This window comes from Dama dama, chromosome 4 (assembly GCF_033118175.1).
Source record: "Dama dama isolate Ldn47 chromosome 4, ASM3311817v1, whole genome shotgun sequence".
In the NCBI taxonomy this organism is placed as follows: domain Eukaryota; kingdom Metazoa; phylum Chordata; class Mammalia; order Artiodactyla; family Cervidae; genus Dama; species Dama dama.
This window is the reverse complement of record NC_083684.1, coordinates 20,050,236-20,064,982: the sequence shown is the minus strand read 5'-3', so window position 1 is coordinate 20,064,982 and position 14,747 is coordinate 20,050,236. Positions and strand designations below refer to the sequence as shown.

The 14,747-nt window shown below is 55.6% G+C and overlaps 1 protein-coding gene across 1 annotated transcript; it reads right to left on the bottom strand.

Moving 5' to 3' along the window:
- Nucleotides 1–121: 121 nt before the first annotated feature.
- Nucleotides 122–4,441, bottom strand: CDT1 (chromatin licensing and DNA replication factor 1). The gene is made up of 10 exons (XM_061138364.1): nt 4,174–4,441; nt 3,574–3,699; nt 3,344–3,495; nt 2,672–2,869; nt 2,437–2,582; nt 2,179–2,279; nt 1,634–1,822; nt 1,216–1,356; nt 920–1,121; nt 122–679 (listed from the first exon to the last, which is right to left on the bottom strand). Exons 1-10 carry the CDS (start codon nt 4,402–4,404, stop codon nt 516–518), a joined length of 1,650 nt encoding a protein of 549 aa, XP_060994347.1. The 5' UTR covers nt 4,405–4,441; the 3' UTR covers nt 122–515.
- Nucleotides 4,442–14,747: the final 10,306 nt, after the last annotated feature.

Here is a 14,747-nt window from a genome sequence, read left to right as displayed (position 1 = left end):
GGCAGGCTGAGCACTTTCTGACGTTAGTGTTCGGTGGTTCTCAAGCCCCGTGAGCTGTCTGCACATACAGGGGCAGCCCAACTTGCCTTCCCCTGTTGCTGTAACTCATCACACAAACATGCTGACTTCCAACAACTTTATCTGACAGTCTAGAGACCAAATACAAGATCCAGGGGGTGGGTGGGCACAGCTGCTTCCTTCTGGAGGCTCTAAGGAGACTCAATCTCAGATTCTGCATCGGCCTCCCTCTGTGGAGAACGTGTGTGATACCGGGTCCTCCAGGAGCTCCTGTGGGCCCCTGAGAGGTTAACTCTAGCTGCTACACTACCCTCCCCCACCCCCCCCCTTTTCCCTGCATCGTATATACAAGGTAGGGGGCCTTCCACCAGAGACCCTCTAGCTCAGCAGCCCAAGTCCAGGCCAACCTGGCCCTCATGAGACTCAGGACAGGGAGATCAAAGTGCATCATTTTCCAAAAGGAAGTAAGACACAGGCCTGGCACGTGTCCACCGGGCTCACAGTGTCTCCTCCGCACGGGCCAGGCGGGCTAGCTGCTCCATGACACCTGCCAGGTCGGCGGCCTTGTCCAGCTTGACGTAGGTGTCCGTGCGGATGTGGTGGAGGCTGAGCCAGTCAGGCAGCAGCTCAGAGAGGAGCTGCAGGTGCTTCTCCATCTCCCCTGCAGAGAGAGGGGAGTGTGAGGCTGGGCGCCAGGACCCTGTCGAGCCTCCCATAACAAGACAGGAAAAGATGCTGGCAGGGACCTCGCAGCCTCGCCCAGCAGCTCGCACTCCCACAGAGACCCCACCATGGGCTGCCCTGCCTCAAGGGACCAGAGGCCTTGAGAGAACAGGCAAGTCCCGTGGGGCCTCAGGTGGTGACACCAAGGGTGCGGTGCCAACCCTCACTCTGCACTCACCAGGGCTCATGGCTGCTCGGTAGCTGCCCACCATCCTGGCACAGGCCACCTCCATGGTGAGTGCCGGCTTGCGCTCTGACACAAACACGCTGCGCAGCACCCGAGCCAGCTCGGGCAGCCGCTCGAGTCGCTGCAGCCGCTGCTCCTGCTCTGGGCGCCGTGTCATCTGTGCTAACTGCTTCTGCGCCTCCTTGGCCCGGATCTGCGGTGGGCATGGGTGTTCAGGGGCCTGTCTCTCTCTTACACACACACACACACACCCCCACCCACCCACCATGGAAACGCTGAACACTCACTCGCTCCAGCAGGGCCTGGGACACCCCCTTCAGGGCAGAAGGCGGGGCAGCAGGTGGAGTGGCTGGCTGTGCCAGGCTGGGGGACCTGGGGCTGCTAGGCTCGGCTGTGCGCTGGGCCAGGTCACTCAGGGCCTTCTCCATCTGTGACAGGTAAGGAGAGAGATCAGGAGAAGCCTCCCCCATCCAGCTGCAGGGGAGGCCCCTCATCCCATCTGTATGGAGCCCCCAGGAGCCCTGTATCCAGCCCAGGTTCATTTCAGCACATCCAGGGCCCATGCTTGCCTGCCCAGGGCAGTGCCTGCTGGTGGGTGGTGCTCCACGGTGGGAAGGGCACGTCCACCCACTCTGAGGCCCATGGCCAAAGGGGGAGCCTGTCAGACACCAACATGGGGGTCAGGCCATTCCACCCCAGCCTTACCCTGGGTGACATCAGGCTGCGGGCACGGGCCAGGACCTCTTGGGCGGTGGTCAGCTTCTCCACAGCGGGCGGCTGGGGCAGCTCGGCCGGCTCGATGTCAGGCACCCCATCCACGTTGAAGCGGGGATGCCAGCGTGTTAGCTGGTCCTCTGGCACCTCCATGGGGGGGTTCAGGGAGGCCAGGAAAGCCTATGTGAGAAGGGGGGCACCCAGTGACCCTGGGCACATCTGCCCAGTTCCTGTCCCAGTTAAGCAATGGGCAAGTTACTTCACCTCTGAGCCGCAGGGGCTCAGCTAGCCTGGGGACAAAGCAAAGAGCACCCAGAAGCATCTATGGGACTCCTCCTAAGCCTCCGGGGGCCAGAGGCTGCAGCCCTGAGTTCCCAGTTTGCCCAGCCCTACAGCCACTCACGTGTAGAAGACGGCCAGGGAAAGCAGTTAAAAGAACTCTAGGATTCAGCCTTGGGAGGAGCCCATTTCCTGTGGATCCGATGGGACTGCAATAGCAGGGACAACTAAGCACTGAGGCTGGGGCACCTGCTCACCCTGTGATGCTCCCGGACTCGGGCCACCAGGTTCTGGCTGAAGACCTGGCGCCGCTGCAGCAGGCACGACGCTGTAAGCTGGGGGACCGCACTGCCAGCCTCTGCAGGAAGAGTCAGGGCCTGAGCCCTGGGGCCAGGCCTACCCAGTCACCCAGCCCACACCTGCAGTCTCAGAATGAGGCCCACTGCCCGCCGCCTCACACCCATGCTCAAACCGGGCAGCGTCCCAGGCAGGAACCCGAGGCCTGGTACACTCACGGTGGTCCAGCAGAGGCTCAATGGTGAGCTGGTAATCGGACCTTTTGATGCCATCCTTGAAAGTGGGGACGAAGCGCTCCTGGCGGAAGTGGTAGGAGCCGGGGTACACAGTTTTGATCTGGCCCACGTTGCGCTCCTCAAAGCGTCTGTGGGACGAGGGTGCAGGGGTCAGAAAGCCGGGGCCAGAGGGAACACAGACTTCAAGGGCAGGGCGAGGCCCCGGCTCCCTGCTCACTTGCGCATCATGTCCTGGACGCCCTGCTTGACTCTGGCGAAGGTCACAGTCTCGGAGCGGTTGTAGAGCATGCCCACGATGGTGTCCATGCTGCGGAACATCTCGGCCAGCACCTGGTACTTGTAGGGCAGCACAAGGCCCGGGGGCCCCGGCTGGGCCAGGGCATGGAAGCGCTGGTAGGCTGGCGTCTGCTTTCCACTGCAGGGAGGGAGCAGGGCTGTGAGAGAGGCACCAGACCCACCCCCTCCAGCACTCTAATGGCGGGCAGAGTGGCGGGGGAGACCCCAGAGCTGGGAGTTCTGCCCCAGGATACACTACACTCCAGTTTGCAAAGCCCCAACATGCCTCCCTGGCACGACTAAGGGACAGAGACAAAAGCATGGCTTCAAACCCAGCTGTCACCCAGGGAGGTCTGCAACCACCTCCAGCCCTGGCTATCTTGCCTCTAAGAGGCATATAATAACCACATGACCTGGGGGTGGGAGACCAATATGCAGCTGGGCAAAAGGTACCCAGTAACTGGCCCCTCTCACAGACAGAGGCTGAGACCTGTGGACTATGCTGACCCCTTGGAAGGAGCAATCCTGTCCCTTTCCACCCAGCTCAGCCCAGCTTCATCAGGCCTCCCACCAACTGAGCCTTTCCCGGGGAGTCTAGCCACCCAGGCCTCACCAGGGCCCCTCCAGGCGTCCCTCATCCTCTGGTGCACTGGGTTCCCCAGCGTCCTTCTGCGCACTTGCTTTCAGCTCCTGGACCCGCGCCCCCAGCTCCTGTGCCCGCTGCAGGCACGACTTGAGCTCAGATGGGGTGACCTTTGAAGGGACCTGTGGACACAGGGTGCGTCAGCCCACCTGTCACCCCACTCCAGTCCACCTACCCTGCCCTTGGTCCAGCCTCCTCACCTTGTTCTCCTGGGCTGCCAGGCAGGGTCGCCCACCAGCTGAGCCGGCAGCCTTCTTTGTCTTCTTGCTTTGGGGAGAAGGGTGCTCTGGGGAGCCAGGGGCAGCCGGGGAACTGGGGCCAGAGACCTGATGGGGAGGACCCCAAAGGTGATGAAACCACAAGACCCTGGGGTGCACCGTCTCCCAGAAAGCGTCTCTCCAGTCCCCTCGATTAACCAGGAGACGCCCACTCACAGCCAGGTCGAGTCATCCAGGCCCGACCCCTCGCCCAGTCTTGCAGACGAACCTGGTGTTAACCAGCCCCCTGGCCCTCTTCCAACACTGGTCAGACCCGGCATCCCCGCCGTCTCTGACGTCCTCTGGGAGGACCCCGCCTACCAGGTGCACGTGACCTGGCCCAGCCCCTCCTCCCACTGGGGGTGGATCTAGGTTCACCCCGGGCTTCCAGACCCCCCGTCGGTGCCCTCCTCCAGGGCAGGTCTCTCCAACAGCCCCGCCTACTCCCCGCCCGGCACCACTCCCCTCTCCACGGGTTTCCCTCCCGTCTGTCCGTCACCCCGGCCTCAGTTTCCCCTTCCCCTCCGCGCCCCGCGCTCTCACCGCGTCAGCCGGCAGCCTCAGTCTCTTGCGCGCAGGCGGCGCAGGCTCATCGCGCGTGGGCTTGGCAGGCGGGCGGGCGCGCTTGCGGCTGCTGCCGGGACCCGGAGCTGCGGCGCAGGGCGCGGATTTGGCAGGGCTCGGGGTGCGCCACGCCGGCTTGGCGCGCGGCAGCGTGGCGCTGACCCCGGGACGGCGGCGCGCAAAGAAGTCAGTGAGGCGGCGCTGCGCCATGGCGGGAGCGGCGGGATCAGGAGCAGCAGGAGCACCTTGGTGGGCCGGCGGGCGGAAATGGAGCCGCGCTTCCCTCGGATTTTCGCGCCGCGCTCTGGCTCCGCCCCCGCCATGGGCGGGACCATCGGCACCTCGGCCAGGGGAGTTGGCGCGAAATGGACGCTCCCGGGCGCGTGCGCTCTGGTCCTCTTGCGCCGCTCTGGCTCGGGCTGCCCCTGCCGCGCATGCGCCGCTGAGAGGCCCTGAGGACGTTGGCGGTCCCTCCGCTATCTTCCAGGCCCTGGCGGGGTCTGCGGTAGGCGGCGCAGATCCGGGTGGGCTCCAAGCCAGTGCTGTCTTGGCAAAGAGGGGAATGGTACGCTGCTTCCAGGGGAAATTTATGCTAATACGGTGCAGTAAAGCTGGCTTCAGGCTGCTCGGACCTGGAGGGCGCTGTGCACGTGGGGGGCGCGTCCTGGGCCAAGCCTGAGGCTCAGCGTGTGGACCCGGACACTGAGGCAGGGGGGTGCGCCTCTCGGACCGAAACCACTGAATTGCACACTTCTTTAAGGGTGAACGTGATTATCGGGCTATCTGGCAGGTTCCGTGTCTGTGGAATTCCCATCACAGAAGAATGCAGTTAGCCCGGTCCTGAAGTCTGACCGCAGGTCTTGGAGGAAACTAAATCACAAGGGTTGTCTTTGGGAGGGGGTGAAAACTGAGACTACACTGGCGTTTTACTTTGCCATCTTTGCCAAGCTTTGTGTAAAGAGTGTGAATTGTGCCTTTAGAAAAGTTAAAGGAACAGAAACATCTGTCGGGCTGCTGTTTGCAAAATGACAAGAGTGAGAAAGTTGGGAGCCACCGAGACAGGTGGGTATAGAAGCATCGTTTCCCATATGTAATAAAGGGTGTCCACAACTAGGTCCATATTTTGTTAACAGACAGGAGCAAGCTATTCGTGGGCCGAGACTATAAGGCTACATTTTGCTACAGTTTTGTTTTGGTGTGTGTACTCTTGAGCCACCCAGTAAAAATTTCTAAATTTATTTTATTGAAATATAGTTGCTTTACAGTGTTGAGTTAATGTCTGCTGTATAGCACAGTGATATTTTACACACACACATATATATATACACCCTGGAGAGTAGGCATTTGGGGGTGACTTCAACCCTGGGGCCAGTTCCTTCTCAAGAGAACTGCCCACCCCCCTCAGTGATGGAGTGTCAGCCCTCCCCCACATGGCCCTCTGGTCTGAGGGGCAGCTGAGCCAATCAGAACCTCTTCTGGGACCCAGGACTCTGGAGTTGGAATCCCCTCTGTCTCCTCTGATGACAGAAAGTGAGATGGAGGAGGACCGCCGCCTTCACCGTGTGTGTAGAGACAGAGTAAGGGCCTTGTGGCCCCATAGAAGAGCTAACTCAGATTGTTGTTAATACTTTCCATTTTGATCTCTTGTGAGACCCACATTTTTATGAGGTAGCCTTGATTCCGTCCCACACATCTGCCTCTTTTGCTTAAAGTGCCTGGGTGGATTTCTGTTTCTCCCCACCCAAGGAATCTTGGGGCTTCACAGGTGATGCAGTGGTAAAGAATCCACCTGCCAATGCAGGAGATGGAGGTTCAATCCCTGGGTTAGGAAGATCCCCTTCTGTGACAAGTTTCCACCTGACATGTCAGGTTAGTTTGTAGGTGTGGAATACTCAGAGAGGACAGTCTGGCTGAAATGCTTGGACAGGAGAGAAACCAGATGGCAGAGAGGCCAGGGTCCTTGTCTGTGGATGTTTACCCTGCAGAAACTTGGAGATCTGGAACTGTGCCTTCAGTCATTTGATCAACCAGTGTTTACTGAGTGACGAAGGACCACAAGGAGAAGGGACTCAGGCATTGAATATTAATGACCAAAGTGTGTGTGCTTACCATGTGCTGGGTCTAGTCCTGAGAGCTTTATACATACTGCTGCATCTGATGCACACAGCTAACTAGGACATAGATTCTACAGATATGCCCATTTCATGGATATGAAGACTGAGGTCAGAGAGGTTGAGCCACTTGTTTCAGGTCACAGACCCTGCAAGAGACCAAGCTGAAATTCAAACCCATGCCCCCACTGCTGGCCAGCCCACCCATCTGAGGCGAGCCAGAGCCCGTGCCCACCCAGGTGACCCCCATTTGCTGAGTGGAGTGACTTAGTTTAGTTCCTCCACCAGCTCCTTAAGAGGCCTGTGGACTTAATCTCTGTCAGCCAGGCCTGTTCTGGATCTACATACAGGAACATCACTAGTTGTGGGCTGACCTAAACTTTCAACCTGGAGGTTGTCCAGGGGGACTCTCATGGTCTCCAATTTGCTTTTCCTGCAGAATTCCTCAGCCCAGGGTTTGGTTTCATCAGGCCACAGCTGAAGTTTACAGACTCGGGCAATCTGGTGCTGTCACTCCCTCTGTCACTGTGCCCTGGTCCCAGACAGCATCCCCAATGTGAGGCTGGATTTTCTTCATATGCTTTGACCAAAACAGCTCATCACAGCAAATTGGATGTGGAGCAGCTGTAAGAATCCAGCTACCTCCTATTCAACCAGACTTTAAAGTGACTGGCAAAAAGTAAAAGAATGCTACTCTTCCACTAACATTTTTTGTCTTGGAAAGTACAACTCATTTTCATTTTTTTAAAGTGTGGTCCATCACTGTCATTTTTAATGATCTAATACATAGGCTTTTAAAGCCTCTATTTTAATTTTTAATATGGCAAATATTGATAGCTATAACCCACATCGACAAAAGCCCCTAGGGGTCCTCAGTAATTTTTAGAGGTGTTCAGCTGGGGTCTGAATGGGTGAAGGATCTGTAGTCAAACAGCCCAAGTGGAATCTGGCTATGTGACTCCACTGGACAAGTGGCTGCACCACCCGAGCCTCAGTCTTCTTATCTGTAACAAGAGATGGTAATACTACTTGGCCCATGAGAATTACTGTGAGTGAAGTGTTCAGCACAGTGCTCAGACCACAGCCAGTTCAAGCAGATGGGGCTTGCCATCATCACCATCACCACCATCACTTTAGCCACACCCCAAAATATGAAGAGTTGCAGTAGGTTCCAAGTTTGGACCATGGCCATGTCTGACCTCCCTAGGATCCACCCAGCCCTACTGCTGCTCCTGCCAATCTTGCCACCTTAGTACCTGCATCTCTGATCCCCAGTGCTCTACCTTGGCACCATTTACACATCACAACAACTACCAGGGGTGTGTAGCCACTTACAGATTTTACCACAGTTTCAGAAAACAAAACTAGGTGGCCTCTGCTGAGGTGTGCTGTGTGCAGGCCCTGGTCCCTGTGACCGCAATGCCTTATCTGTCTCACCCTACAAGTGGAATCCCGTTTTGGGTGAAGAAACCGACTCTCCCAGCACACAGCAGGTGCACTGTGGAGCTGAGTATGTATCCCTACCTCTGCCTCTCAGTCTGCTGCTCTTTCTTCTGCAGTCAGAGACTCGTGGTGGAATTCAGGCTTCTGGGGACTCCCATGGACCTGGCCGAAAGCCCCCACTGGCAGCCACCAGGGTGTTTTTAGTGGTCTTGGCTTGCCACACGAGGTCCGTGGCCAAGTATGGAGGCAGTTTTCACCTTCAGTGAAGACATTTGGCTCTCAGCCAGGATCCATCTGCACTTGGCTCACTGTCCACCAGGCAACGTTGGGCTCCATAACAGGATGGGACAAAGTGGGAGCCACTGGCTCCAGGGTGAGTGACCCAAGAAGTCTCCCCTTCCTCCCTCCCCAGACCTGGGTCTCCTCATCCATACCAGGGGGACCTAAAGGGAACCTGGTGTCAGCAGGCTAGTGTGAGAATCATGGAAAAGGGAACTGAGCCTGAGACTCTCACGTGATGATGACAGATACTGTCACCAGCACACTTGGTTTCAGAGCAGGTCGGGGTGGGGGTGGGGGACTCTCTTGCTCCGATGTCACTGTCTACCACAGTGCTGTCCAAAAGAAATGTAGCTGGATCCACAAGTGTAGTTTAACTTTTTTAGTAGCTGCATTAAAAAAGTATAAAGGATAAGGTGACAGTTGTGAGATAAATTTTTACTTTGCCCATATTTCCAAGATGTTATTTCAACAAGTCAATATAAAATTTACTATTACCATCATCATCATCACTAAGTACTAACCACTAGTACCAATCATATAAAGTGAAGCCTGTATTTTACACTGACAGCACATCTCAATTTGGAGAATGCTAAATTATCATGGAAACACTCTATATTTTGAAATCATGAAACTGGAAGAGTGGAATCACGTGCCCAAGTTATTGTAAGTAGACTTAAATTTTTCCAATAAGGGCAAAAAGTGTCAAAAATTAGCTAAAAGTAAATGCAAGAGCAGGCCAGCGGCCCCCCACTGCGCACCGGCCTGTGGAGCCAGCAGCAGGCAAGAGCGGTGTGGACGACCAGGGGCCTGATACAAGGAAGAGACAGTGCGAGGGCCCTGCGACGCAAGAAGAGGCGGCCGGAGGTGAGGGCCAATCCCGGGTGCAGCCCTCGCGTGGACGCGCACCACCCGGGACTAGAGAGGGACGCACCCTGGAGCTGCCAATCTCGCAGGCGCGCGACTAGTGGGGGCTAGGCTAGGGGCGGGGCCTGGTTGTCCGTCACGTGGCGTTGCCCACCCAGGCGGTGGGAACCACGTGATGGGCGGGGCGAGCCCGCAGGGGCGTGGCTGCCTCCAGGGGCGGGGCCCCACGCCAAAGCGGGAGAGTTCCAGGAGCTTCCGAGTTGCCGCCTGACAGAGTACCTCAGCCGCGGCGCCGGCCGCCAGGGGGCGCCAGGCTACCTGGTCACCGCAGCCCCAGGGTCCTGTCACTCTTCGGCATGCCTCCCCTGACCACCTTGTGTCCTGTCACCTGCTGCCCTCCCGGTGCACCGTTTGCCCACCAGGGTGGCCCCACGTGGCGAGACGTCCTAAACCTGCGTGAACAACCTGAGACAACAGAGATGTTCCTGAGACCGAAAGGCTTGTCTCCGGAAGCCAGATGACCCCAGCGTCTGCCCAGCGTGGATCCTTCCTTTCCCTGGAGGGTGGCGGTGGGCACCCCTCCTGAGGTAGCCGCGGCCCGTGGACTACCCCCGAGGAGCTGTAAACGTCCCTCCTCTGACGCTTTGAAGGCCTGCCGCCCGCCGCCCCCCAGGTGAGCAGGGGGGGTGTCCTAACTCTGAGGGCTCAAGTCCAGCCGAGTGGAAGGTGAGCTGGTGCTGAGAACTGGGGCTGGAGTGAGGCTACCGTCTGTCCAGCATTCGCGGAGCGCCGACTGTGCTCGGGGTACTGAGCCCAGGGGACCTTGGGGAGCCGCCAGTGCAGAAACATACCTTGAACAAGTGTATAAAGGGGCCCCTGGGAGAGCCGGACCCAGCCGAGGTGGACTGGGTGCAGTGACGCCCGGGGGTGCTGCCGCCGTGGGCTCTGACTGGGCTGGGGGCCCCCGGAGCTCAGGCAGTGAGGGCGAGGTGCTGGTGGAAGAGGGCGGGCTTGGCCTCAGAGGGCATCTGGTCTCTCCTGAGGGCAGTGGAAACCACGTGCTGGCAGGATTTTCAGACACTGTCCTGGCTGGGCAGGAAGCCTGGGTGGACTGACTTGACGCCAGGCAGGGGTTGCTGCAGGCACCTGGGCACAAGCCCCTGGCTTTGGATTAGAGGAGTGGGCAGCCCAAGATCAGGCCACAGGCCGACTCTCCCACGCGATGCTGTGTGCCCTCGGGTGGTTGAGTGCACTGCCCAGGAGGGCATCCTGTGTGTCCACGGGGCCAGCAGGCAGGGTGCTGCCTCTAGGGCGGTGCTCGGGTGCGAGAACTGGTTGGTCACCAGCACGGGGCAAAGCTGGCACATCCAAGGACTGGATGAGGAGGGCCCGGCCCACAACTTTGGGTGCTGAAGGCAGGACAGACAGTGTAGCCAGGGCAGGTGTGACCACCAGCCCACAGAGGATGCAGAATACTGTGAACAAGTTTGAACTTCCTCCAAGGCTGGTGGGGAGGAAAGCGGCAGCAGATCCATATTAACAATAGACCATTCCATTGCCGTGCAGAGGACGTTGTGGGGCAAGAGGCTTGGAGGAGGCTGCGGCAGCCTGGCTACTGAGATCGGACAGTGTGGGAAGGGAGGAGGGGTGAGTGTGACCCAGCAGGACCTCCAACTGACCTGCTCACCTGGTGATGCTCACCTTGTCCTGCCAGGCTCGGGTTGGAGTGCCTGGTCGCTGAGGCTGCCACATCCTGGGCAGCCCCTGCCTGCTGCTTTGCCCAGGGGCGGGGGAGCTGCCCTGGGACACCCTGGTGGTCTGCCCTGGGTTCCTTTAGCATGTTGATGGGGCAATGAGAGCTCAGAACACACCGCCGTCTCCCCAACAACCAGGGTGAAGAAGACGCAGAAGTGATGAGAGACACTGTCCTCTGCCTGTTAATGCCTTACTCAGCACAGCCTGAGTGGGACCTGAGGGGACAGGAGTCCTCTGCTCAGAGAGGCCCTGGAATCCTCAAAGCCAGCCTGAGCCTCCGCTGCATCTGGGACATGGCAGTGGGGGGCAGGTCGGTGCGGACTGTCCTGGGGCCCGGCAACCCCTTACCTGAGCTCAGTTTCTTCAGGTGTTAGAAACACTTGTGTTACTGATTTTTTTTTTTAAGATTTATTTATTCAGCTGTGCCAGGTCTTAGTTGCGACCTGTGTAATCTTTAGTTGGGATATGTGGGATCTAGTTCCCAGACCAGATTTGAACATGCCCCCCCGGCATTGGGAGTGTGGACTCTTAGCCATTGGACCACCAGGGAGTCCCCAGTTTTCTTTAGAACCACAGGTGCAATGTTGACCCCAGGCGCTAATCAATGAAGGGGTGACAGGCCATCTCACTCTTGCCCCACAGTCACCTGCCTCCTCTGTTTCCTCAGTCACCTGCTTTGTGCAAGTTTGGTGCTGGACATTTTTCACAGCATCCCTACTCTCATAATCCCAAGAACTATCTGATGGTGGAAATGACCCCAGTTCATGGGGATGGTGGAAATGACCCCAGTTCACGGGGATGGTGGAAATGACCTCAGTTCACGTGAAGGGCTGTGCTTCAGCCTCGCCTCTGCCCCTGGCCACCCCCTCTCCTTCGCCAGTGCCCCCTGCTGTTTGCATAGTCCCCGTCCACCACCCTCCCAGGCGGAGCAGGGGGCTGGGCAGAGCCGTGAGTCTCAGCCATGCCTGTCACCTCTGTGAGGCCCCTCAGCCTACTGTCCCTGTTGGCCTGTCAGCCACAGGATGCTGGGCGCTGGCCCAGTTTGTCGCTGCAGCTGGGCAGTATCTGCCGCCTGGGGCCGGGCTATCAGCACCACCAGGCCATTCTGGCCCGGTTCCTCTGTCATCCTGTCTAGCTGGAGTCCTGTTTGGCTGCTGAGATGGGGGTAGGGAAACCACTGACCAACTTCTGAAAGTTGGCTTCACATGGAAAACGCAGTTACTCACCAGGCCACCTTTCCCACAGTGCGGGTTTAGTGCCCACACAATTCCTGGTGGTGGCTCGTGAAGGGCTTGTGGCCACAGGCCCCATAGGCATGTTTCTGTGTTGTAGGCGCCGATTTCCAGCCTCTGGACTCAGCTGGCCCGTGCGGTCAGCAGGCAGATTCCAGACCAGCTGGGAGCATTGAGTTCAGAACCAAGCATCAGAGCTGACTCTGGTCCAGTCATGTCCTGAGCCATGGGCTAGGCCTTTGGGGAGCAGGGAAATGGGGTTTTGACCAGTTCCAGGTGGGCAGGTGGATTGGAGGTGGCTCTGGGGGGACGTGTCCTGAAGAAGGAGCCTGGCCTGGGATCCACTGACAGGAGCACAACTAGGGCTTATTTTCTTCTGATCTATTCCTGGTCTTGTTTCCAGGAAAGGGGTCTGGGGAGATTCAGTGGGAATGTCCTCGGGGAAATTAAAAAATAATCCCCAATCTCATCAAGTCTCTGGGCAGGAATCAGGAAAACTACATCCAGAAGAAACAGACAACTTGGTAGCCTCTAGAGAAACTCCTGGTGGAGGAAGCCTCAGTGTAGGCTACAGGGAAACCTTCTTAGCTACATGCAAATCCCCCACATTAGTTGTTTAAAGTGCAAAAAATCCATAATACAAGATGTATTATTGTAACCATTTTTAAGCATGCAATTGAGTGGCATCAAGTACATTCACATTGTTGTGTAATTACCACCCCTATTTCCTGAACTTCCTCATCATCCCAAAAGGAAGGACCATACCCGTTAAGTAATAACTCCCCATTCCCTCCTCCCCTCAGCCCCAGGAACCCTTAATCTAGCTCCTGCTTTTATGAATTTGTCTATTTTAGATATAAGTGGGACTGTGTAATACTTGTCCATTTGTATCTGACTTCTTTCACTGAGCAGAATGTTCCCAGAGTTTATCCAGGTTGTAGTAGCAATAGGACTTTCCTTTTTATGGCCAAATAATGTTTCATTGTGTGGAGGGATCACATTTGGTTTACTCATTCATCTGTTCATGAGTATCTGGGTTCTTTCAGAAATAATTTGTAAGTATAGAGACAGGTAAGGATAACTGTGATCTCCTTGGGGAAAAGTTAGGCCTGAATGATGAAATCCCCTCTGATGATGCTCTTGCCCTGGACCTTCCTCTCTGCATGGGGGACCTGACAGTTCCTGCTCTTCCACGATTAAAGTACTATTTTTTAAGTTTAATTTTTATTTTCTTTGGAGTGTAGTTGATTTACAATGTTGTGTTAGTCTCAGGTATACAGTTGTCAGTTATACCTACATATACCCCTTCTTTTCCATGTTCTTTTCCCATATAGGTTATTACAGAATTTTGAGTAGAGTTCCCTCTCCTATACAGTTGGTCCTTATTGTTTACCTATTTTACATATAGCAGTGTGTGTATGTTAATCCCAAACTCTTCAAATTTATCCCCCCTACTGTGTTTCCCCTTTGGTTACCATGAGTTTGTTTTCAAAGTCTGTAAGTCTGTTTCTTCAAATAGTCTTTGTAAATAAGTTGTAACTTATTTAAATAAGTTCACTTGTATTTTTTGAGTGATACCATATGATATTTGTCTTCTTCTGTCCTGGTGTGATAATCTCTAGGTCCATTCATGTTGCTGCAAACGGCATTATCTCACTCTTTTTATGGCTGAGTAGTATTCCACTGTATATATGTACCACATCTTCTTTATCCATTTCTCTGTTGATGGACATTTAGGTTGCTTCCATGTCTTGGCTATTGTGAATAGTGCTGCAGTGAACATTGGGGTGCCTGTATCTTTTTGAATTGTGATTTTCTCTGGACATATGCCCAGGAGTGAGATTGCTAGATCATATGGTAGCTCTATTTTTAGATTTTAAGGAACCTTTATACTGTTCTCCATAGTGGTTAGATTTCTGTTTTAATTAACAAGTGTGGTAGGACCCCAAGCCATGGGGTGGTGGGGCAGAAATGGCTTTGGACTTGGAATCAGGAGCCCTCAAGGCCTGGCATGGCCTTTGGCAGCTGACGTCCCCCGTCAGGCCCCTGTGTCCTCCTCTGCAAAAGATTAGAACCTGTGTTACTGAACAGCCAGGATTCCCCCCACCTGACACTTGGCAAGTTGGCAGGTGGGGAAGTTCTTCTGCTGAGAATCTGTCCCCACTGTGCTTATATAAAATATATTGTGTGAATAGATGATACATGTGTGCAGCAAAAAAAACAAAACAAAACACACACACACACACACACACACACACACACACACACACAAAAGGGCATTTCAGCAACCTTTGTTCCTCCTATCTGATAGCAATCCCCCAAGCTTGGTTAAGGCTTGTATGCCTCCCAGAGAGTGGAATATCTGCTGCAAGCTGGGTCCCAGGCCACTGCTTTCCCCAGTTGTAACACTGTATCTTAGGGATTGTTCCATGTTGATACACAGAGAATCGCTTGTGTCTTTAACTGCTTTGAAGTCTCCACTGCAGGATACACTGTGATTTCTTTAAGGGCTCCTAACTTGGCCAGAACAGCTAGTTTTTTCCCAGTCTTGCTGCTCACAATTCTTGGAAGCATACCTTGTGCTCCTTTGCAGGCAGAGTTCTCGCTCTGTTCTGGAGCCAGACTGGAAGGTGGGAAGTGCTGTGAGCCAGGTCCCTGAAGCCGTGGTGGGTCTGGGGGCCTGCTCGCCCAGGGCTCTCCTCCCCTTATCTTCATTTTCTGAGTCCTCCTGCTTCTCTCTCAGGCTTTGCTCTTGGGACAGAGTCTAGAACCTTGTACCCCAGGCCTTAGATGGACTCAGCTTAAGGGATTGATTTTTAAGCTTTTTGTTGTTTTCACATTTAAACCCTTTATGCAGCAAGGCCCT

Bases quoted from the DNA above. Each gene is read 5' to 3' on its own strand.
- CDT1 (XM_061138364.1), bottom strand. From the start codon at position 4,404: ATGGCGCAGCGCCGCCTCACTGACTTCTTTGCGCGCCGCCGTCCCGGG. The intron at 2,870-3,343 runs GTGAGGCCTGGG...CCCTCCCTGCAG, and splicing joins GGACGCCTGGAGGGGCCCTG to TGGAAAGCAGACGCCAGCCT. The intron at 680-919 runs GTGAGTGCAGAG...CTCTCTCTGCAG, and splicing joins CCGAGCAGCCATGAGCCCTG to GGGAGATGGAGAAGCACCTG.